Raw genomic sequence first — 24,594 nt, forward strand, 5'->3', positions numbered from 1 at the left:
AGAAATTCTTAAATTTCAGAAGACTACAAGAGGCACCAGTGTTAACTCCCAAGGAAAGAGAAGTGTCATAAGAAAAACACTGATAGCCCTGCATATCTCGGAAGGCAGCATTAGCATTGGGAAGAGAAAGAGACTGCTCAGGACATGATGGGAAACCATATACTAATCTTTTCAGTTTTGAGTTTAGCGTCTCTAGAAATTCGAGCTCACTGCAAGTCTACGATTAAGATACATTTCTCTGACGTGTGAGTGACTAACTAGACAGTGAACGAAGCAGAATTTAGAGGGACACTCAAGGGTCATGCGAGGTCTGTGGGCTAGAGACTGTGAGCTCATATACCAAATATAAGGAGGAGTCTAATAACACAAGGAAAAAAACAAACAAAATAGAAGAAACAGAAATAGGAAGGGTAAGAAGATAAGAAGTAGGGTTTACATTATTAGCCGTAATGGAATTGCCACATCTCAAAAGCATTTAGAAAAAAAAAAAGATAAAAGAGTAACAAAAAACATGAGAAATGTCGACAAAATTTAACACAAACGTGCAAAATATAAATGCAACAACAGAGTATGTTAGCTTAACACCAAATATACAAATATGAATGCAATATTTAGCAAATGACACAAAATGCAAAGCAAATAGTCAGCAAAGGGCACAAAATATACGAGCATAAAAGATAAGGCAGTGTTAGCAATGAGCAAAACAATATATGCTAACACAGCAAAATGAAAAAAAAAATGAACAGATGAATAACCCTACAATGCAGGTGTAGCCTTACACAACAGTGAGGTGTTGCAAGAGCAGTGAGTGCATCCAGTCAACAAGGGAGGCACAAGCAAGAGGTGTATGGCGCTGGTACACACCAGCACAGTGCAGTGTATAGTCGAGATTACCTATGCAACACACAGCAGAAGTGCCGAGATCAATGAGAAGCCTAGAAAAAATAAGCAGATGCATTGACGAATAACAGGCGTGTATACAAACCGAGAGTAGGCACCAAAGCAGCCAACTTACCCCACAAGTAGCAAAAAATACGTCCAAACAGTTGAGGAGGAGAGAAAGTGCCAAAAATATTTACAGCACAAGGATTATAAAAGATATGAAACTCACAGCAAACAAATAAAAACCAGCTATACTTATATAAAAAGGTGCATAAGCTGGAGGCAGGGGTGTGAGACCAGGTATGATGGCAGCATAACAGGTGGCTGGACAATGGGCATAGAGCATTAAGGTGACAAACACAAAACCGATCAAGCTTGTCAAGTCTCATTAAACGATAAAACGTCGAACGGGCCTTAATATTATAAGGCACTTGACAGCACAGAAACAGGCACAGGAAGCTGGTGAAACAGCCAAGGTGTAAAAGAGGGTGCATGGAGGAGAAAGTGGTGTTGAGCACCATGTAACAAGACCACAGATCACAGAAACCTAAAAGAGCCCAACAAGGTAACAAGGCTACAGCGTGTAGCAGGGAGGCGGTGGCATAGTGGGTAAAGGTGGTGAGCGTGGGATCGGGCAGACGTCCACGCGTAGGTTCGAATCCCACCACGTACAGCCTTAAAACACTTTGCCATTTGTCAAGTGGTTTAAAGTTACCTACATGTCACCATGATACCCAGGTTCTAGGTGGTTACACTCAAGATGAGCTTGGGCGGTGATATGGGCCCTAATATGGGTACCACTATAAATAAAATTGCCTGCGCCACTAATGGGTGGAAGCTGAACAGCGCTTCCCATACACTCTTCAAGTGTGCCTACAGGCGCTATAGGCCTTGCCTAAAAAAAAAAAAAAAAAAAAATTGACTGGTGGCCAAAGCAGGAAAACAGGCTTGGGTGTGGCCAGAATACAATGAAACAGTTGGAAACACTTGGATGCGGGCGACCACATGGATAGTACAAACCACTAGGCAGCAAGCATAAAGTTACTTGGAGGCATTGGAGTCACCGATTACCACGGATTTACTATGAGCTAAGATGGTTGCGCTAGCATGTGTAATAGGTAGCGTTCAAGTAAGCTAGGAAACAAAATTAAGTAATAGGTGCACAGAAGACCTCTTGATGCGTCAGTGATGGTCCAAGAGGCTGGAAGACTGGCGATGACTAAGAGAGGTGCGCGAAAGACTTCACAAGCTTCCGTAACAAAACAATGACGTGAAGCGTCTAACTAATCATTAACTCCCTGATCTGAGAACATGACAGGAGTATTGCAATACCCTATAACTGTCTTCCAACGAACTTCCGGCTTACATCTAGAGTCATGAAAATAATCACTCAATGTAGAAATCCTAACTGACAACACTCAATATTAGTAAGTAGCCTAAAAATTACAAAAACATTTCAAGACCATGTTACTAGTTGATGATAAGATGCATGTCAATGAACAGCTACATTCATTTAGAGCCACAATTGAGCTCCATAATACTACTAGATAAGAAAAAGATAACATTCATTTCTTTCATTACATAAATAGATTATTTTAGGTCTATACCAGAAAGGAGCAGAGGATCATAAAGTACAGCCCTCCCGAACACCAAATATTATCCTGTACTCTGGAAAAATTTTGTGAGCTATGAAGAAGTTTTGCTTGGCTACGAACTTTTCCCGCACTGGGTCCGAATGCAACCTCTTGATCCCTGGGCGGTGCACAAGGAAGGCGTTGTCCAGGATATGAAACTCGTAGTCACGTACGCACAGAATGTACATCTGGGAAAGTCAGCATGTGTTAATTCACTCACATGTAATTGATTACACCTGCTTCTTAGATGTTTGTCACCAGAATAAACTAGTATGTATTTGCTGTGTTTCTAAAAATTTTGTTGCATCTTTTTTTCTTCTTAAGTAAGGAGTACTGGCTGGAGGCAACAAAATAGTTGAAAAGAAAATGTCTAATTAAGTACCAATCCCCAAAGACAATTCAAAAGGATTGCTATGGAGAATTTTACTGGAAGCATGGAGTAGTTAGAGGGTGAAGGAAAAGAAAGAACAAGCCATAAATCATCTACGAAAAGTCTTTGGCAAAGTTTTATGAGAAAAAGTTCAGTTGTAGAAATAGATAAGACGGTGGTGCCATCATGATGAAATAGAGAACGGAAGATGAAGACGAAAATCTGTTGGTGACATTTTTGGCCGAATGCCACAAATCATAAGTGAGTATTATCTAGATATTTTGACACTTTCTATTGATAAAGGAGTTCTTGGCTAGATGAAGACCAGTCTTGTCATGATTCAGGGGAAAATATAAAGATTTTACAGATTCAGATGATGGTATGTTCAATTACCATGTATGGGATGTCTCACTTTCATTTATAGTATGAAAACAGGCTGTATTAAATCAAGGATTAAAAGATTAGGGGAGAAAATAAGCAAGGACTGTACACCTAAATAGCACACAGAGATTGGTATCTGACACGGAAACACTAGTTATTCCTTGGAAAATCAGAATAATCACCAGAATTAACAAAGACAACACTTTGGGGAATCCTGAGAAGAGATTGGAACAATAAAACAAGATACATATACGAGGTTATGATTATAGGAACCCTATCAACACGGCAGTGGCAATATTAGCCAAAGGATTAGAGGTTAGGAAAGAATCAAGAAAGTTCAGTGTACCTTCAAAACGGTAAAGATTATGAATAGGGCGTTGCACCAGTTGCTCTATGTAGGTGATGGGGATAATAAGACGAAAGGGTAGTTCACCAGGATGGTCAGCAAAGGAAGAGAAGAGTGCAGATACCCACTTTGGAAGTTAAATAGTCAGAGGATTTTTTCCTAGCTAGAGGAGTGAATAGAGAGGTATATACTCATAACATAGATCAATTTAATTTGAGACTGATGCTGTAGTCATTGCTGGATGATGAAAAATTTAGAAGGTACATGAATGTAGGCACGAGACCAAGTCAGTCATTGTGAACATAGACTCATCATTCATCTTTGGACTGGAAGTAAAAAAAAAAAAGCATAGAAATCATAAAGTAATAAGGAACTTTAACATTCAACACAATAAATGTTAAGTTTAGTAGAGGAGATATGACGTTCCAAAGATTGAAAATTAGGTCTAAGACCACAAATACAGAGGGTAGCAAATGAAAAGTTCAGAGGTCTAGACACTTAGAAGTGATAACAAATTAAAAGTCCGACGATTCTCTCCCTTGTCGAGAACTTAAAAAATGGTACATATTTTAATCATTTTCACCTCTAAACTTGAATCATGAGTCAAGGTATTCGTGTCACTAGTCTATTTAGTTAATGTCACATAAAGGAAGAGTTATGAGATGTTCCTAAAGGATATATTGTGACTACCTTTTTGTGTAGAGAAACACGAAGGTCGCAGCTATCTTGGAAGCAACTTTACAGCACCCATCTATGCTGGTGATCATAAAACATTCAAAATAGCAGGACACAGGAGCTTAATCTAGTGTTGTCAAAATTACCAAGTCTTCAAATGTCCACAACAAAAGTAGCCTTCATCAAAAACTCAAGCATAGGAGGGAAAAATAAGTTCGTCTATAAAGGTAAGTTCTCAGTGCACCAGGATCCCTTGTGAGATTATTTAGTGGCCAGTGAAGCAACAGCAATGTGCAAAAACCAAAACTCCCAATCAATCACTTAAGAATCAGAAGCTTGTGAAGTGTATTAAGGATACGAAAATTCAACGACATAGATTTAAAACATCATCCATAATGGAGAATTGTTGCTTAATTTCTAAAAAAAAAAAAAAAAAAAAAAGGTGAGAGCAACAAACTCGAATGGTAATATCAAAGCAAGAATCCATCCTATCACTAACCTAAATAGAGACATGTACATACAAGTAATTAATAGAAATGAATATGGGCAGGTAATTTGACTTCTCACCATGAATGTACCAGTATCACTATTAGTATTTCCAGTTATATATTCTTCCTTCAACCGGTACAAATGTGAAACCTACCTGCGTCATCTTATCACTCATTCCTTCCCAGGAGAGCCGCTCATCGTCCAGGGGTTCCTTGTTGGTGCCCACGTATGTTGGTTCCCACTTCTGGTAAGATGCCGTTCTCTTGCCCACGTGAAAGACACTCAGTCCAGGATTAACAGGATATTTGGGCCATTTCTGAGAGAGTGGAATTGTTTATGGTATAAGAGAATGTACAGTTTAAATAGACTCGTAAGAAATTAGTTTTATTTGTTGACACGCCACCCTTTATAAGATATTAAAGTGAAAAATTGAGAGAGAGAGAGAGAGAGAGAGAGAGAGAGAGAGAGAGAGAGAGAGAGAGAGAGAGAGAGAGAGAGAGAGAGAGAGAGAGAGAGAGAGAGAGAGAGAGAGAGAGAGAGAGAGAGAGAGAGAGAGAGAGAGAGAGAGAGAGAGAGAGAGCGTCATTGTGTGTGGGAAAGAGACAGTATTTATACAATAATTTTTCCTCCGTTAATCAGTTGAGTCACGCATGTATTGCCCATATACGTGAATCAGAAACTATGTTCCTTTTTCTCCTGTTTCTCTATTTCCGGACAAAGCACTGTGCCATACGTTATTGATACAAACACATCAATCATTCAATCAGAAGCAGAAAGGGTAACATCATAAGCTGAAGGATTAAAGGTTAGAAAGAATACATGAATATTGGAAATACGCCTAAATCATGCAGAGGAGCTCTCTGGTGTTTTGCATTTTCTAGTTGGCAGGACATGAGGAAGTATTATGCTGTTTCCTTATAATGACTGCTTTTCCGTATAAGAAACCCATTTTTGTATGATGACTGCATAACAGAGGTGATAGTGGTTGACATGGAGGCGCACATTCCTCACATTTTTCTTTCAATCTAAACCTCCTACACCTTGGTTTTACACAGCTTGTTCTTGTGCTATACATAATAGAGCACTGGCCCAGAAATGATTCTTGAGCCTTTCATCATCTGAATCTCAAGCGTTTTTTATTTCTACTAAGAATCATGCCACGTCTCTTCTCCTGCTAGCCAAAAACTCATTCAATAATAGTGTCAAAAACGTTCGAGATTTGACTCCTCTCATGACTTCTTGCACCGATCCAAAAAAAACATCTGCAAAAACTTTTCTTCGTTATCTTTCCATTCTTTATTTCAACCTGATGACACCATTGCCATCTCATTTGTTTCTAAAGACAAACTCTTCTTTCAAATCTTTCTTAAAAACTCTACAATGGATGACTCACAGTTTGTTTCTCCTTCTCAACCACCCTCTGACTTCTTCATGCTACCCATTAAGATCCTTCGCAGTGATGTCTTCCAAGCTCTCGCTGTCCTAGATCCCTGGAAAGGCTTATGGACCTAATAGCTCACTGCTATTGTTCTCTGAAACTGTGCTTCAGTTCTTGCATCTTGCCTAGTATTACAAAATCAAACAAATGCTAAATGTGAAACCTCACTGACCTACTTAATGAAAATGAAAAATAGTGAGGTCACACTCACTTTGAGCATGGAGACATTATAATATTAGTGACCATGATTTTTTTTACCAACCCCCCCAAGGGATCAGCATATGTACAAGATGACAATGAAAGAAACCTGCATATGAAAACATCATGGCATTAAAGACATACAAAAATGTGCCACACCTTTCAAGCAAATAACAAAACAATGGATAAGAAAAAGCGACAGAAATCTAGAGAAGAAGGAAAATTAATCTGACACTTAACTCACATGGAACATGGGGCCAAAATGACACGGGGGACAGAGAAACGTGTGGAAATGAATTGCCTCCCTTTTTCTCAGCATTTTGAGCAGTTCTTCCTTCGTCTCGGGCACTGGAGCATTTTTTTGCACCTCGAATTTTGAGAAAACGAACACCCGAGGGTTGGTAGTATTGGAAACATCTGGACGCTTCAACATGCGGAAGAACTCTGGAAAGAGAAGATAAAAAAATTATTCATAGTGATAGTGAATGAATAACAACTACTACTACTTTTACTACTACTACTACTACTACTATGCCCTACATTGTACAGACACCCTCCTGATTTCTAGAGGAAACTGAACAACCTCTCAGGCAACACCACACCTAAACCACACCATGTTCTTGACAGAAACAACACCAGACGCTACACCACACACGAACAAGACAAATATACGAAGAATATAAGAACAACACATACAATAACACAATATATGGGAGATAACATACACGAAACAATATCATACAAAAAACCCAACATATTAAACGAAGGTCTTCTCATCATCGCTCAAATCAAAACTGCAGATACAAAAGGTACCATAACACACATGGAGAAGACTGGTCCCTGCAGCAGCAGCTTCAATACATCCATTTAATCAACTTACCTAATATCACCATTTCAAACTTAAGCAACATATCTAATGCCTCTTTCTCAACTGGATACTTTCTTACCGCCTGGGGAAAGATAGTGGTAAAACTTATGCCAAAACTGTTCACACAACCAGACAATTTCAGACTGACTTCCTCTCTGAAATTACCTGGTAAAGTAATTTGAACGTATATTAATCAAATTGCAGACTGAAAAATTTTCTAGAAACAAACAACCAAAACAACCACAACCATTTTGGATTCTGCCACAGTAAAAGAACAAGCCAAGCAGTAGGCCTAATCACAGAACAGATTGGTCAAAATAAGGCAGATGGAGGGCAGTGTCACCTAATCTTGAGGAATATCAGCAAAGCTTTTGGTAAAGTATGGTACCAAGGCCTGAAATTCAAAATCCTTCACTTGGAACTTCCTTTAGTTACGGAGAAAACTTCTATGTAAGTTTCTTGATAATAGGGAAATAAAAATTGCCATAAATCATTTCCAAGATGCCCCTTTCTATCTAGAATGCAGTGTCACTCAACGCTGTGTACTGCCTCCAACTTTATTCACACTCTATACTAAAGACCTTCCTCGCCCACAACATAGCCTCTCAATTTCTTACGCTGACGACATTTCGCAAATCATATGATATCCAAGAAAGTGAAACCAAACAATAAAATTAAGAATATAATGAGAAATGCATCAAATAAATGAGTCTGGAGAAAAATGAAGAATTAAAACCAATGCCAACAAATTTACACCAATATCATCAGAAAAATACAAATCATCCCTCACTATAATTAACACAAAAAAAAAGAAAAATAAAGGTAAAGCCTTCAGATTATATCACTCCTCACGAATACAACAAACATGTAAAAGAAAGACTAAATCAAGGTGAACAAGTCCTACACCTTCTAAAACGTTTCACAGATTCCCATAACAATCACTTGATAAAGGCTATCGTAATACCAACCATTGGTTACTCTACTATCGCAACACATGCTCTCAGCAAAACACACCTCTTAAAACTACAAATAACACGGAATAAGGCAAGACACTTGATGACAGAGGAAAGATATCCATACATATATATGTATAACAAGACAACTACACAAATTAGGACACATCGAAATAGTTAACACTAGATTATAAAGCCAAGCTAAGAAAATATGGCAGACACTATATCTACACAAACACGAAGTCTAACAGAATTTACAAGAAACCTCAGAGAACATAATCAGATACAAAAAGTTCTTCCCTAGCAGTATAATGAAATTACAAGAAGAACCAACCACTAGAACATAAGAGAATAAGAAAAGAAAACTACTCTTTCTTTCCTCCTTCCCCACTACTCTTCCTTCTTCCTAACTCCCTAAAAAAAAAGGAAACTACTACTGTCTACTTTTACTACTACTAATCCTATTACTACTACTGCTACTACTACTTTTCTTTTTATGTAAGAGGGGAAACTGGTCAAAGGCAACAAAAAATAGAAAAAAGGTCCACTTAATATCCAGTGTCCTTACAGGTCAACAGTCAGCCTAAAGAAAGGTACAAATGTCTTGAAACCTCCCTCTTAAAAGAGGTCAAGTCGTAGGAATATGGAAATACAAAAAGCAGGTAGGGAGTTCCAGCGTTTATCAGAAAGAAGTATGAATGATTGAGAGTACTGGTTAACTCTTGCATTAGGAAGTTGGACAGAATACGGGTGAGAAGAAGAATGCGTTATGCAGCAAGTCAGGAAGAGGGGAAGCATGCAGTTAGCAAGATCAGAAGAACAGTTAACAAGAAAATAGCTGCAGAAAAGAGCAAGAGATGCAGCATTCAGGCAGTCTAATAAAACTATGAGAGTGGAATCGCCCAAACAAGCGAAGAGTACTCCATACAAGGACGGATAATGTCCTTGTACAGAGTTTGACATATGGATGACCGAGAAAAACTGGTGGAGATGCCACAAAACGCCTAACTTCATAGAAGCTGTTTTAGCAAGAGATGGGATGTGAAGTTTTCAGCTAAGATTATGAGTATAGGACAGACTGAGGATATTCAGTGTAGAAGAGGGAGACAGTTGAGTGTCAATGAAGAAGAGGGGATAGTTGTCTGGAAGGTTGTATCGAGATGGTAGATGGACGAATTGAATTTTTAAGGCATTGAACACCAAGTTTTGTCTATACCAATCAGAAATCTTAGAAAGATCAGAAGTCAGGTGTTCTGTGGCGTTCCTGCATGATCTGTTGACTTCCTGAAGGGTTGGTCGTCTCTGAAAAAATGTAGGAAGGTGTAGGGTGGTATCATTGGCATAGGAGTAGATAAGGCAAAAAGTCTGGTTAAAAAGATTAATGAATAATAGAAAGACTTGATGGTATGATAGAAACCTGAGGAACACAATTGTTAATAGATTTAGGAGAACAGTGGCTGTCTACCACAGCAGCAAAAGAACGACCGGAAAGGAAACTTGAGAAAAGATGCAGAAAGAAGGATAGAAGCCGTAGGAGGGCAGTTTTGAAATCAAAGCTTTTTGCCAAACTCTATCAAAAGGTTTTGATATGTCTAATGCAACAGCAAAATTTTCACCGATATCTCTAAAAGAGGATGACCTAGACTCAGTAAGGAACCCCAGAAAATCACCAGTAGAGCGACCTTGACGGAAGCCATACTGGTGATCAGATAAAAGATTATGAAGTCACAGATGTTAGAGAATCTTCCTATTGCGGATAAATTCAATAACTTTAGACAAAACAAGAGGTACTTTGAGTTTTTAGGAACAGGTTGAATGTAAGGAAATTTCCAGGAAGAAGGAAATGTAGAAGTCGATAGACTCTCTCTCTTTCTCTCTCTCTCTCTCTCTCTCACCAGGGATGAAGTTGATGGATGGGTACAACTCCATGTCTGAGGATACCACAAAGTAGGTCTGCACTGCCTGCCTGGCGATGTTCCTTGCCAAATTCACGGGGTACATGAGGTTCTTATGCTGTCTGTATGTTGTGACGTTGAACCAGCGAGGCGTCACCTGCTCACATTGTATATTCCTCTTCAGCAGCTCTTCCGTAGATGGGATCTGATGCCATGAGAAGAACAAGGATGAGATGCAGTCATTTATGTAAATAACAATAATGATGAATAATAGGTTGCGATTTATTACACGATTGAAAGAGTATATTTGTACGAAATGTAAAATCTGTTGATATTACAGTTTTAGGAAGACATTAAAATGGCTCAGGAAACAAGTCTGTAATGGCACCCAAATAAAAGAATATATATATTGGTGGTAAAAAAAAAAAATAGTATGTTACGGAAAATTTCAGAGAATACATCATAAATGTAGAGAATAATTGAACCTAACCAAGTATAAAAAATCACTCTTACCATTTCAAATAAGACGAAAAATATAAGGGAAAAGAGAAAAGTAAAAATGAATGACAACTAATGTGATAAAAACAGTGGCTACATCATAGGAAATAAAAAAAAAAAAACACTCATGTAACCTGAAGTTAACCTCACCTTATTGGGCATATGATGGGAGTGGAAGAAGAAGTGAAAGGTAACGTACTTCTTGATGTCCTCCGACCAGCAGTCACGGAGGTAAAGGATTGTCTTGATTGAGGCCTCAAAGTCGTCACCGGAAGCGTACACAGCCACACTCACGGGACCCTGTAGAGGAACAAGTGAATGAGTTCATGAGCAATTGAGCTGTTACATCGAACTGGAATATGTAAACACCCAGTAATGAGGGATGGCGACTATTGAAAGAGTTAATAAGCTATAACTTTTTCAGCTTGTAAGAGAACCCACTCTAGATTATAGCATACTGGATACTGTCTTAGCATCAGACACTCATTTAATAAATACTTGTGAAACTGGGTAGTCCTAGCACACAGCGTTCATAAAATCATACGATGAAAAATTAATTGTGAGGTTGATATAAAACTATAAAACTATAAAAGGCAACATACTAAGGCTTAAATCAGAAATACAAGGATGAGTTGGCAAAGATACGAAACATATGGACTAGAAATTTACTAGCATTCTTGATGAAACAGAAAATAAATAGATTTCTCTAGCTAAAAAAAAAAAACAACAACTGATAAACAAGACATAAAAATCCCTCAATGGATGATGAATACCATTTGACACATCTTTGTCAGGAAGAAAAGTCTATTTGCGAAATGTAACCAATCTAGATCTGATGACGATTTCATGTGTTATGTTAGCACCAAGTGATGTTGTGTGTGTGTGTGTGTGTGTGTGTGTGTGTGTGTGTGTGTGTGTGTGTGTGTGAGAGAGAGAGAGAGAGAGAGAGAGAGAGAGAGAGAGAGAGAGAGAGAGAGAGAGAGAGAGAGAGAGAGAGAGAGAGAGAGAGAGAGAGAGAGAGAGAGAGAGAGAGAGTCAGGAAATTTTGAAACCTGAAATAAACAAGAAAAGCAAAACCAAATCCAATATTTTTCTGATACATTCGTAAAAAAAAAGTTTAAAGGAAAACTTTACCCATAATAATGATAACATGTCTGTTAGTGAGTGAAATGACATGGCAGAATTTTAAATCACTATTTCCACAGAGTGTTTATCACAGAAGACAGATCAACTTTGCCAACTGCGATCAATGTGTTGAAAGAATCTGAAAAGGAAAGATTAAGAATAGATGAAATGAGCGAAGATGATACATCCTACAGAAGCTACATCCCAGTAAAGCACAGGCACTGATGAAATATCAACATGATAACTGGAGAATGCCAATAAAAACTTGTTGCCTTTGAAATTATTCTTCAATAGATCGTTACGGGAAGGAATTGTACCGAGTCATTGGAAAAGTGCAAATGTCACACTGGTATTCGAGAAAGCTAACAAAAGCGAAGCCGGAAAATACAGACCCATCACTCCCATGACGGTTATAAATTTTTCTTAAAGAATAACTTACTTCCTCGACTGCCACAAAATGATATTAGACACACAACATGGCTTCCAAAACAACAAATTTTGCCTTACAAATCTCTTGGAATTCTTCAATTACATGTTCTCAAATAATGATGAGCCAGCCCAATCTGGCATTACATAATCTCGACTTCAAAAAATGTTTGATATCGTATCACATAAATGTCTTTTAATTAAGCTTAAAGCACACGAAATGGGAGAACAGTTGTGTGCTTGTGTTGAAAGAAAATTAATTGATTGAAAACAATGAGTGGTCATAAATGGAGAAGCTTCTGACTTGCTTCAGGTTATGAGTGGTGTTCTCCTAGGGTTCAGTTTTGAATCTGTTACTTTTTTTGATGTACATCAATAATCTAGACTGCAGCATTGTATAAGATATAGTCAAATTCGCCGGTGACACTAAACTAGGTAGTGAAGCAATCACAAAAGACGACTGTGACCCATTCAGGGGTATTTAGATAACTTAAGTACTAAGTACAAATGACTTTTGAACTTGAATGAAGCTAAGTGTAAAGTAATGCGCATCGGCCATGATAATGCAAAATATATATATATAGACAATATCTGATCATAGTTACTGAAGAGGACATGAGCATAACAATAACAAATGATTTAAAATATGCTAAGCAATGTTCAGCTGCAAGTCATAAAGCAAATATTGAGATATATTGCACATAATCTTGAAGGTAAAAAACCTTAAATCATAACGAGTCTGTGTATACTTCAATAGTGAAAAATTCAGTTTTTTTCATATAAAATAGGAAAGCTGGCCAGGACAACATAAAGTAATATCAAATAAAAAGCTCATTTGCTTGCCAGCTCCCTTGCAGGTCCGAAAGAATTGGCCAAAAGAACGGAATAAATATCTTAAAACTTCCCTGAAGTCAAGTCATAGGAAGTTGGAAATACAGAAGAAGGTAGGAGAGAAGGATAAAAGCCATAGGAAGGTAGTTTGGAAGTCAAAGCTTTGTGCCAGACTCTAAGGCAACAGCAAAAGTTTCACTAAAATCTCTAAAAGAGGAAGACCAACTCTCATTAAGGAAAGCCAGAAAATCACTAATGGAGCGACCTTGACGAAAGCCATATTAGCGATAAAATAAAAGTTTGTGAAGTAACATGTTATCTTTAAAAATTTTCGTATTGACGATAAATTCAATTTTTTTTTTTTTTTTTTTTTTTTTTTGAACAGGCTAAATTTCCAACAAGAGGAAAAGGTAGAAGTCGATTGACAGAGTTTAAAGAGTTTGGCCAGACAAAGTGCAAACACGAAAGCACAGTTTTTTTGAGAACAATAAGACAGACCCCATTAGATCCATAAGCCTTCCGAAGGGTTTGGCCAGCAAAAGCATGGAAAACACCATTACAAAGAATTCTAATTGAAGGTATGAAAATGAAATAATCCAAGGAAGGAGGAGAGAAGCCCAAAATTGTTCAAGGTAGAGTTATTAGCAAAAGTTTAAGGGAGCAGTTCAGCTTTAGAGACAGAAATGACGACAGTAGTGCCATCAGGATAAAATAAAGGAAGGAATGGAGAAGTAAAGTTCCTGGATTTGTTTTTGACCAGATGCCAAAAGTCTCGAGAGGAATTGGATTTTGAAAGATTTTGACATTTTCTCTTAATGAAGGAGTGTTTGGCAAGTTGAAGAATAGACAATATGATTACGATCAGAAATATAAAACTCATCAGATTCAGGTGGTGGAAGGCTCAGTTCAACGTGTCAACCATAGTTTTGAGATATATGGCGAAATTCTTAACTCAGTACAATAGTCACTTTCTAGTGAAATTTATTACAATGGAAGAAAAACATTGGTAAAACATTTGTAACTGCAGCAATACGTAATTCCATCAAATGTCTCAATAAATTACAAAGACTATATGCTAAATGGCCAATCGCATATGAAAAGGAATTTAAACAATATAGAAATCTGTTAACCAAAATCATCTGAATAGCGAAAGAAAATCATTACAAACGAAAACTATGTCAAGATGTAGATAATCCCAAAAGAATATGGCAAACTATTGACAGTTTAATGGGAAAAGATCATCCTGAACTACCATCTTCTAAGGCTTTTACAAGGTCCACTGTAACAAATAATAGTCTATAAATTGCTAATAAACTTAATGAATACGTTCGTAACATTGCTTCTGAGGTAACCGACGAAGCTCGACATAAAACTTCCTTGAAACGTTATTTGCCTGGACCCACTAAATTTTCATTTTTCTTCAGGCACACTACAGTTATAGAAATTAAAAGAATAATACAAAATATTAGAACAACTTCACCTGGTTACGACGATATTAGTATCAGTGTCATAAAGCAATGCAGTGATGAAATAGCACCATATTTAGAATATATCATAAACAGATTTTTTAAAGAAGGTAATTTCCCTAGATGTTTGCAAATAGCCAAGGTAGCTCCAATATTTAAAAAGGGCACACCAACACAACATCTTGTACAAATTATACATCTGTTTCTATTCTACCTTCTCTAAGTAAAATATTTGAGAAAATCTTAGTAGAGAGAGTGATAGATTACCTAACAAAATTTTCACTCATAACACAATACCAATATAGTTTTCGATCTAATTGCTCCACAGATTTAGCTATTCACCAACTCTGTAATACTATTTATAGTGCTAATGACAACAAATTTTATCACTTATCAGTTTTCTGTGATTGATCTAAGGCCTTTGACACCCTGTCTCACTCAATTCTGTTAAGAGAAATTAAACGTATATGGAATCCTTGGCCCATGTTTTCAGTTCTTTAAAAGCTACTTAAGTCACAGAAAGCAATTCATAGTTTATGATAATTGCAAATCTACACAAAAATCTGTTTGCACCGGTGTACCACAGGGCCAATCTTGTTCTTAATTTACATTAATGATATTGTCCACTTTAGCTCACATCTTAATTTCCTATTGTATGCTGATGACACTACACTCTATGTTCAAGGTAATGGCCTTACACTGTTGCAGAACAGCATGAATGAGGAGGTGGTCCACATTTGAAATTGGCTTAATAGCAACAAATTAAAAGTTAATGTAGACACAACCCTTTGTAATATTAATATCAAAATTAATAACCTCTCCATAACGCATGATGAACAGATTAAGTTTTTATGCAATAAGTTATTGTTGAAACTTCATTTTTATGATATCTGCACTAAATTATCTACATTAAATGGTGTACTATATAAAATTAGACATTGCCTCACATCAACTTCTTTGAAAAAATATATGTCATTAGCCCACCAATATTTGTTGTACTGCTTGGGAATTTGGGGGAGTGTATAAAACTCACATTGACGAACTTTTTTTTTTTTTTAAATACCATGTGGGCTTTTCACGGGAATTTATGGGCTAAAGGGAATACTTTTTGTGGTACCTCCTATCTCAAAGCCCACCCGCTAGGAAACCGTTGCCCCGAGTGAGGAAGCCCATCCTACACTCGGACCATGGACAGGATTCAAACCCGTGTGCTTGGAGAACCCTCAGACCCCAAAGCACGCATGGTTCCACTGTACCACAGCGGCGATTACCACACAGAAGAAATTACTTCGCATAATTTTCTTTAGACATAAATATGACCACACTAATCCACTGTTTTACGAACATAAAATTATAAAGGTACAAGACACATTACTTCTGCAAGCCTATGTATTTGTTTGTAATTTTTTTTTTTTCTGTAGACAATGGTTCCCAGTTTCTAACAGCAGATATTCTCTCGATAAGCCCTTCCACTCTGCCGAACAAGTCATGCCCAAAATAATATTTGTACTAGAGGTGCCAAATGCTGGAACAGCTTGCCAGAGGAAATAAGAAATGCCACATCTCTCTATTCCTTTAAGAATCTCTGCAAAGAATTTTCGTTTCACAGTTATTCATTATCATTGTAGCCTAATATACGGTACGCGTATGTAAGTGCTTATATACAGTATTTACATGCTTACGTATGTATAAGTATGTGTGTGTATGTCATTTATATGTACAGTACCTAAATACATATTTCTACTAACGTTACACAATGATATATAATTATGTATATAATATATGTATGTAGGTGGGGTAAGACGGACCACTTAACAAAGTATTGAGTCTAGAAACTACATTTATATGATTTTGATGGATTTGTGGGTTTGTGGTGGTGCTTTGGGATGTTACCTTCGATGTCCACACCCGGGTCACGGTTTATGAAGGAAAACAATGAAGCATGAGAATTTACAAAATAATATTTTTTCTTGGGCTCAAAATAAAATGATGGGGTAAGAATTTGGTAAAAATGCATAAGAAGTCCCTCTTCTTTTCCCCATCCCCCTCCCCCCCAGCACCAACAAGCTTGGGGGCCTGTGGGGAATCGGGGGTTTTTGGGTGGGGGGAGCCAAAAGAGGTGATATATGGGGGTCAGAGACAATCTATAGACAAAAACTGCCATTTTCAAGGAAAAAATTGAAAAAATAAAAAAAAATCAAGAATAATTTTCACTGAAATTATCCCTTCCCAGTCCTAGCAAGTTTGGGGGCCTGTGGGAAATCGGGGGTTTTAGGGGGAGGTATATTTGAGTGATATATAGACTTTGAAATATCTAGGGACATTTCCCCAAATGTTCGAAAATATCCCTATATACTGGGAAGTTTTACATAACCCTCCCCCCTACAACACTAACCTAACCCTAACATAAACCTAACCTAACGTAACCTAACCTAACCCTCCCCCCCTACAACACTAACCTAACCCTAACATAAACCTAACCTGACCTAACGTAACCCAACCTAACTAACCCCTTATAACACTAACCTAACCCTAACATAAACCTAACCTAACCTAACCTAACCGGGAGGCTGCGCCCCAAGGACCCCCCCCCCTACAACACTAACCTAACCCTAACATAAACCTAACCTAACGTATCCTTGCTTTGGGGCAGCTTCCCTCCCCCACACCGGTTCTCTTATAGCTCCACACAATATGCCCTACCTCTACCAATACCCTCCACAATACCTTAACGAAAGGATGAAGGTCCTGGCTGGTCCTCTTCTCGATTGTACACTGACTTGCATCGCAGGAGCGATGATTTCCCAGCAATCAAATTCACAACCTTTCCGCTGTACTTGACAGCAAACTCCAGCAAGCCGAGATCACAGTCTTCACAGCGTGTCATGGCGGGTGCAGGGTAAGGACTGGGCACCTGTACACGTGTTACCCTCATCCTTCATTGCGGATTGATACCTGCGCTGATATCTGCGCTCACGAACCAATGAAAAGCGTTCATGTTTGAAAATTAATAGAAGTACATGAATGAAAGTGTGAATTGAGGAAAAAGACGAAGATAAGTTATCATCAAAGAGAAAGGTGGTGCATTATTTACATTTTTGTCTCATAACACATACGTTGATGACATTTTGTCAATTCACATGTAATAAGAACTTGTTCCTGTCAGGGCAGAGGTACGTGACTGAGGTGTTGCGAGGCTCAGTTTCACCTGCGTACCACAGTGAACGGATCTGTTAGGGACTTAGATTCTGGCAGAGATGGGTGATTTTCAAGAAAGCAGTGTGACCTACGTAAGGTCGACCGCCTTCCGAAATCTTTATACATCACAAGTATACTATTATAACTTCTTCATAATGACTACTTTGAAGAGATTGGTAAGGGGTACCTCTTCTGCACATTAACCAAGAATCTTATCCCGCAAACTGAACATGAAGAAACAAATCCTTATTGGCATACAGCACAGATAAGAAAAAAAAAAAACTCTTCCTCGTCATCATCATAACCCTTCACATTGCTCATGAGCTAGATTTATTGGTACAAATCAAACGAAAAAAAAATCTCCATAATTATCATCTATCCCTGCACAACTTACTGACATAATTTACACACAAAAAAACTCTTCCTCAGCATCATCATCATCTATCCCTGCACACTACTCATGAGCCCAGCTTTTGCAATTAGCATAACAAACCCATCCTTCCACTTATGATGGGTACTACTTTGATGCACAGTAGGCTACCCTATGTACTGTGGCTGTGTATTGTTCCGCATTAATTTACCCACACGCACCGAGTCGTTTCCAACACAGTTTCGGGGATAGACTCACGCTCCGTCAGGCATCCGCTTGCCTCTTTGTTTGTCTTGTCCTGCACAGCCAGTCTACCTGTACACTGTCAGACTCCAGTTGTCTAGACTGTAATTCTTCTTCATCATGGCCATTGCTACAAGCCTCACCCTGGCCGCTACCGACTACAAGTTTCACCCCAGCCGCCGGCTTCTCAAGCCTCATCACGCCGCTACCAAGCCTCCAAGCTTCAGTAAGCTTTGTATCTCACAAATAAACACAGGGAACTGGTCCCCAGTATTTCTTCTTCAACCACACCAGGACACACTCTCATGGGGTCCATCTTACCCCATTAGTAAATATTCAAATGTCGAAATGTTTACCATAGTATCTATGTCTACTATGCCAATTTATGGCATCTATATATCATGTATACACTCATTGGTATGTATAAAATAAGTACTAAATCATTAAAGTAACTGTTACCAATATAAAGCAAGCAGTGTCTTACCTTGTGCGTATAACATCAGCACTGAATAAAATGACAATTATTTCCCTGTGAAGCGCAAGGGAAACTTAGCGTGCCTACTGGTATGATGATGTCATTGTTGGGAGACGTGAAGGACATCTAAGAGTAAAATTTTTAAACTCGCCCTTTATGCTTGGATTTAGGAGTTCCGTCTTACCCCAAGTGTCCGTTTTACCCAACCTTCCCCTACATATGAGAGAGAGAGAGAGAGAGAGAGAGAGAGAGAGAGACAGCCAACAAACTAAATGTAAAAGATAAAAGCAAAGAAAAAGATCATTCAACCTATGGAAAAATATACGCAATGTGGAACACCAAATCGTTCCACCGCTACTTTGCACTTCTTGCTAGTCACTCTTCTTGATCTACAGCAAATTTCAATTGTTATAAGAAACATTGCAAAAAGTTATTGATTTTATCCAATTTTTTCTTGTATGTGCATTTAAAGATTTCACACATTTCTTAGTACTGTTCAGGGGCCGCCGTGGTACAGTGAAACCACGTGCGCTTTCGGGTCCGAGGGGTCTGCAAGTGCACGGGTTTGAATCCCTGTCTACGGTTCGAATGTAGGTTGGGCTTCCTTACTTAGTAACGGTTCCCTTGCCGGTGGGCTTCCAGATAGGAGGTACCCCAAAAAGTACCTCCATTTAGTCCATAAATTCCCGTGAAAAGCCCACATGGTCTATGAAAAAAAAGAAGCTACCATCATTAATCTACATACCTGCCAGCGGGACGCAACAGGCCCCAGATTATCGAGGAAGGTGTAATCGCCGTGTGTAGAGAATGTGATAGATTCGTCACACCGGAACGCCATCGTCGCCGGCAGGTAATTCTCCAGGACCCAGTAGTCACCCCGCTGCTTGAAGAAGGGTCGCAGGGGCCTCGTGGTGCACTCCTTCAAGTCTGGGAACATTTTGTGCTCAAGGGACTCGGGCGGCAGGTCAGGAGGGTCAATCTGCAGGGCCCCGTACTCTGTGACTGCTGATTTTATATTCCCATCGCCGTTCACTGCTTCCGGCTGCTTAGGAAGATGTTCTGGTGTCATCCTGTCGTGCAGAGACACGTCTTTAATACCATTATTTCTTTGTACAGTGCCAAGAGGCTGGTCCAGGGGAATGGGGGCCGACAATACCGGTTCTGATTCAATTTTTCTATGTTTGAGTCTATCGAGGACATCAATGCCTTTGGGTTGTGAGTGGACGGCGGCAGGGTAGGAGAGGTAAACTAAGTCCCTGGCGGAGAGTGAATGTAGGCTTGGGGTTGGGAAGATCCATGTGATGCAGAGATACAGCACCAATAAAGTGTTGAGTACCAAGGAGGTCCGCACCAATGCCACGCGCAACGTCATTATCCCTGATGCACTCCTGGTGAAAGAAAGGGTAAAGTTCTGTTCATGTCACTGAGAAAAAAATTAGACGAGTTGTTTATCGGCTGCCCCCCTCTCTCTCTCTCTCTCTCATACAAATTTAGTAAGATGTGCGTACCAGCATCAAAGGGAGGTGGAGCATCCAGTGCCAATAAATACAATAATGCCATTTGGTGACACGATATGCCATTCCAGGTCTTCAGGAGAGAGAGAGAGAGAGAGAGAGATACTCCGGAGTCACTCACTGCCTGCTTATGTATTTTCTTCTTATGACTCTTTCAAGAGGGAGGTTTCAAAGACATTTAACCTTTAATTTGGAGAATATTCTTGACATGTCTTTCGGGACTGGCACCTTAGTTGGATTTCTCCCTAATTTGTTATCCTTGGCCAGTGACCCGTACATAAAAACAAAAGTCAAAGATTTGACCCAATATTGCAACAATAAACACTCATGAATCATAAAAAAAAAACAAGAATCTAGTGCCCATAAAGCAAGAAAACGCACATCCTATCACAACAACCTATTTATCTAAAAGGGCTGTCTAGAGAGAGCCGTATGAAGCAATATGATTCGTGTTGACCAAGAAGCAGAGAACACCCAGCACGGAAGCGGTGGTTTTTTTTTTTTTTAAGCAGAAAACTTGTCAAAGGCAAAATAAACCGTAAAAACAAAAAAGGACCCACTAAGTTGCCAGTCCCCGTACAGATCCAAGAAAGTTAGCCAAAAGGGATAAATGTCTTGAAACCTTCCTCTTAAATGAGGTCATCATAAGAATATGGAAATACAGAAGCAGGTACAGAGTTCCAGAGTTTAACCGAGAAAGCTATGAATGATTGAGGGTACTGGGTAAGTCTGAAGACGGTCACTCAGAGAAGAGGAATTGATAAAATGAAAAGCTTTTGTTTTCACCCTATCTAATTAAACTATATGAGTGGAATCCCACATACGTACATGCAAAGAGTACTCCATACAGGATAAAATATGACGCTTAGGAGTTAGGAGTTGGAGGGGATGATGAGAAAAAGTGGCTGAGACTTGTTAAAACTACTTCATAGAAGTAGTTTTGGCAAAAAAATAAGAAGAGAAATTTCAGTTTAGATTATAAGTTAAGGACAGACCAAGGGTATTCAGAGTAGAAGAGGGGGACACATGTGTGTTAATGAAGAAGAGAGGATAGTTGTCTGGAAAGTTGTGTGGAGTTGATAGAAGGAGGAACCGAGTTTTTAAAATATTGAACACTACTAAGTTATCTCTGCCCCAATCAGAAGTCTTAGAGGGATCATAAGTTAGGCGTTCTGTGGCATCTCTGCCTGATCTATTAATTTCCTGAAAGGCTGGTGGTCTCCGAAAAGACGTGGAAAAGTGTAAGGTGGTGTATCATCAGCGAAGTAATCCATAGGGAAAGAAGATTGGTTTAGAAGATCATTGATGAATAGTAGGAAGAGAGTGGGTGACAGGACAGAACCCTGAGGAACGCCACTATTAATAGACATAGAAGAACAGTGGCCATCTACCACAGCAGCAATAGAACGGAATCTTGAGATGAAGTTGCAAAGACAAGGATAGAAACTGTGGTAGGGTAATTTGGGAATCAACGTTTTGTACCAGACTCTATCAAAACCTTTTGCTATGTCTGAGCCAACAGCAAATGTTACACCAGAATCTCTGATGACCAAACTTAGTAAGGAAATCCAGAAGATCACCCATAGAACAACCATGATGTAAGCCACATTAGCGATCAGACAGAAAATTGTGAAGTGACAGATTTTTTTAAATCTTCCTGTTGACGATAGACTAAAAACTTTAGATAAAGAAGGGATTAAAGTTATAAGGTGGTAGTTTGAAGGATTAGAACGGTCGCCCTTTTTAGGAACAGATTGAATGTAGGTAAACTTTCATCAAGAAGGAAATGTAGAAGTCGATAGACAGAGGAGTATGAGTTTGGCCAGACAAATGTGCAAGCACAGAGGCACAGTATTAAAGAACAACAGGAGGGATCCCATCAGATCCCTTAACCTTCCGAGAGTTTAGGCCAGCGAGTGCATGGAAAACATCATTATAAAGAATTTTAATCAAAGGCATGAAATGATCAGAGGGAAAAGGAAAAGGAGGGAAAAGCAAAGAATCATCAAAGGTAGAGTTGTTAGCAAAGGTTTGAGAGAAGAGTTCAGCTTTATAGACAGAAGAGATGGCAGTGGTGCCATCAGAATGAAATAAAGGAAGGATAACGAAATAAAGTTATTTGAGGTATTTTGGGCCAGATTCCAGAAGCCTCAAGAAGAGTTGGATTTCGAAGGATTTTGACATTCTCTATTTGGCAAGTTGGAGAACAGACTCGGCATGATTCCAGGCAGAAATATAAAGCGCATGAGATTCAGGTAATGAAAAGGCCAAATACCTTTTGTGGGCAATCTCTCTATCATGTATAGAGTGAGAACAGGCAGTGTTAAACCAAGGTTTGGAAGGTTTAAGTTGAGAGATTGAGTGAGGAATGTATGCCTCCATATAAGTTACTATCATCTCTGCTATGCACTCAACATGCAGAGACGAATCTTTTGGAGGATCTTAAGGAGGGACTGGAGAAATGGAACAAGATACATATATGAGATTGTGATCAAAGGAATCCAACGGAGATGATAGGGTAACAGCATAAGTGGAAGGATTAGAGGTAAGGAAAAGTCAAGAATGTCAGGCGTATATCCAAGACAGTCAGGAACACGAGTAAGGTGTTGCACCAGTTGCTCTAGGTCATGGAGGATAGCAAAGTTCACTAGGATGGTCAGTGAAGGGAGATGAAAGACAAAGCTGGTGATGAACACTGAAATCTCCAAGGATGGAGATCTTCGCGAAAGGATAAGAAATTTTTTTTTTTTTTTTTACTCTATGGCCTATAGCGCCTGTAGGTATAGAGAGACAATGTGCTCCACTTTTGAAGTTGAACAGTCAATGAATTTCTTATAATCAGAGAAGTTAGGAGAGAGGTATACAGCACTGATAATTCCAGTTAAAGACTGACTCTAGAGGAAAAAAATGGAGCTACTATCAGTTGTTTCAGACACCTGTTTCGATGAGGAAAAAATGAGGCTTAGTAGAGGAGAGGTAGTGTATGGGATCGGTACATCACAATGTAATATAAGAAGAAACAAGAAATGAAGAAAACATGGATGTATGATGGTTAGCCAATACTCAGTGTGTTGCTGTAAACTCAGATATTGACCCAGCCATAAAAATGGATTAGAAGGATTAAAAAGAAATAGTTTTAAAAACCAGGCCAGGGTATCAGGAAAAACATCCTGGAACAGGACAACAGCTATGTCTTGTTTATGTTCTTTACATGCATGTTGTTGGTACCACACATGTAGATCTTACATGACTGGTGGACGGTATCCTTGATGGGCGTGTTATTGAAAGAAAGTTGGAGAGGAATGGGGACAGAAAGGCGCGAAAGAGGAACCAGAGGGGAGGGTCAGCTGAGGCTTTGATCGGGCCTGTCCTCCGGCTACGGGATGGGCATACAAGTGTAACTTATAAGTTGCTTTGCAGTCCTTGAGATAAATTAGAATGGAGGAGAAATAATGATATGATGTTTAGATAAATTAGAATGGAGGAAGGATAATAATAGGATTTTTACATATTATTCAATATATGTGGATATAAATCGTGTGTGTACTTTCGATCAATATGACGCTGATATGTTCATTACGTATTATGGGTAAAGAAATCATGTATATCTCCGTACGTAATTTGCATGTGGGACTCATTAATGAGAAAGTTACATGAGTGGAGCTGTGGTGTGGATACATCAAGAATTGTCATTTTATTTAATGGTGCGTTACGCTGTTTATATTCGTGAACAAAGTAATGTATATGGTGATATACTCAGCGGTGTGTTACATTGGTTGTTTGCATTCGTGTACGAGTGAAAGTAATTCTTATTTACGGTTATCAAGAGAAATTTGGGACTATTGCACATGAGACTCATTGATGAGGAAGTTACGATGAGTAAAGTACGTCGTATGGATATATTGAGACAGTAATTATATTCAGTGGTGTGTTACGTTTGTATTTATGTACTAAGTAAAAGTAATCCTTACATATGAGTATCTGATATGAGTAACTGGACTGAAAGGGGGAAATTGTAATGACTGTCAGTGGAAAAGACGACGAAAAGAAGTGAGGTTTATATTGCCGGTGACGTATCGAACATCTTATGTATAGATATAATTTTTTGTTCGGTAAATATAGAAAATCTCCCTTGGGTTTTATATCCAGTAGCCAAATAAATTGTGCAATATCGTGCAATAGCTCGGACTCGGAGTGCGACAGGTGTTCTGTAGATTGGAAATTACTTTTAAGACAGTGAATGTTGGAGAAGTCAATGAAGAAAACATCGAGTCGAGTGCCAAGACATTCAGGATTAATACTGGAAGCGCAGTCCAAAC

At 38.7% G+C, this 24,594-nt stretch overlaps 1 protein-coding gene across 4 annotated transcripts in view; it reads right to left on the bottom strand.

Annotated features, from left to right (window-relative positions):
- Nucleotides 1-1,953: 1,953 nt before the first annotated feature.
- Nucleotides 1,954-24,594, bottom strand: part of LOC123504571 (beta-1,4-glucuronyltransferase 1-like) — a 29,793-nt gene continuing 7,152 nt past the window's right edge. For all 4 annotated transcript variants that reach the window (XM_045255176.1, XM_045255179.1, XM_045255177.1 and 1 more), the window contains exons 3-8: nt 19,507-20,149; nt 10,778-10,927; nt 10,130-10,334; nt 6,658-6,857; nt 4,932-5,093; nt 1,954-2,704 (exon numbers count right to left, since the gene is read on the bottom strand). In XM_045255176.1, coding sequence (XP_045111111.1) covers nt 2,507-2,704; nt 4,932-5,093; nt 6,658-6,857; nt 10,130-10,334; nt 10,778-10,927; nt 19,507-20,149 — 1,558 coding nt within the window. In that variant the 3' untranslated portion in view covers nt 1,954-2,506. The remainder of the gene's footprint in view (nt 2,705-4,931; nt 5,094-6,657; nt 6,858-10,129; nt 10,335-10,777; nt 10,928-19,506; nt 20,150-24,594) is intronic.

The sequence above is a fragment of the Portunus trituberculatus genome, chromosome 16 (assembly GCF_017591435.1).
Source record: "Portunus trituberculatus isolate SZX2019 chromosome 16, ASM1759143v1, whole genome shotgun sequence".
NCBI lineage: Eukaryota > Metazoa > Arthropoda > Malacostraca > Decapoda > Portunidae > Portunus > Portunus trituberculatus.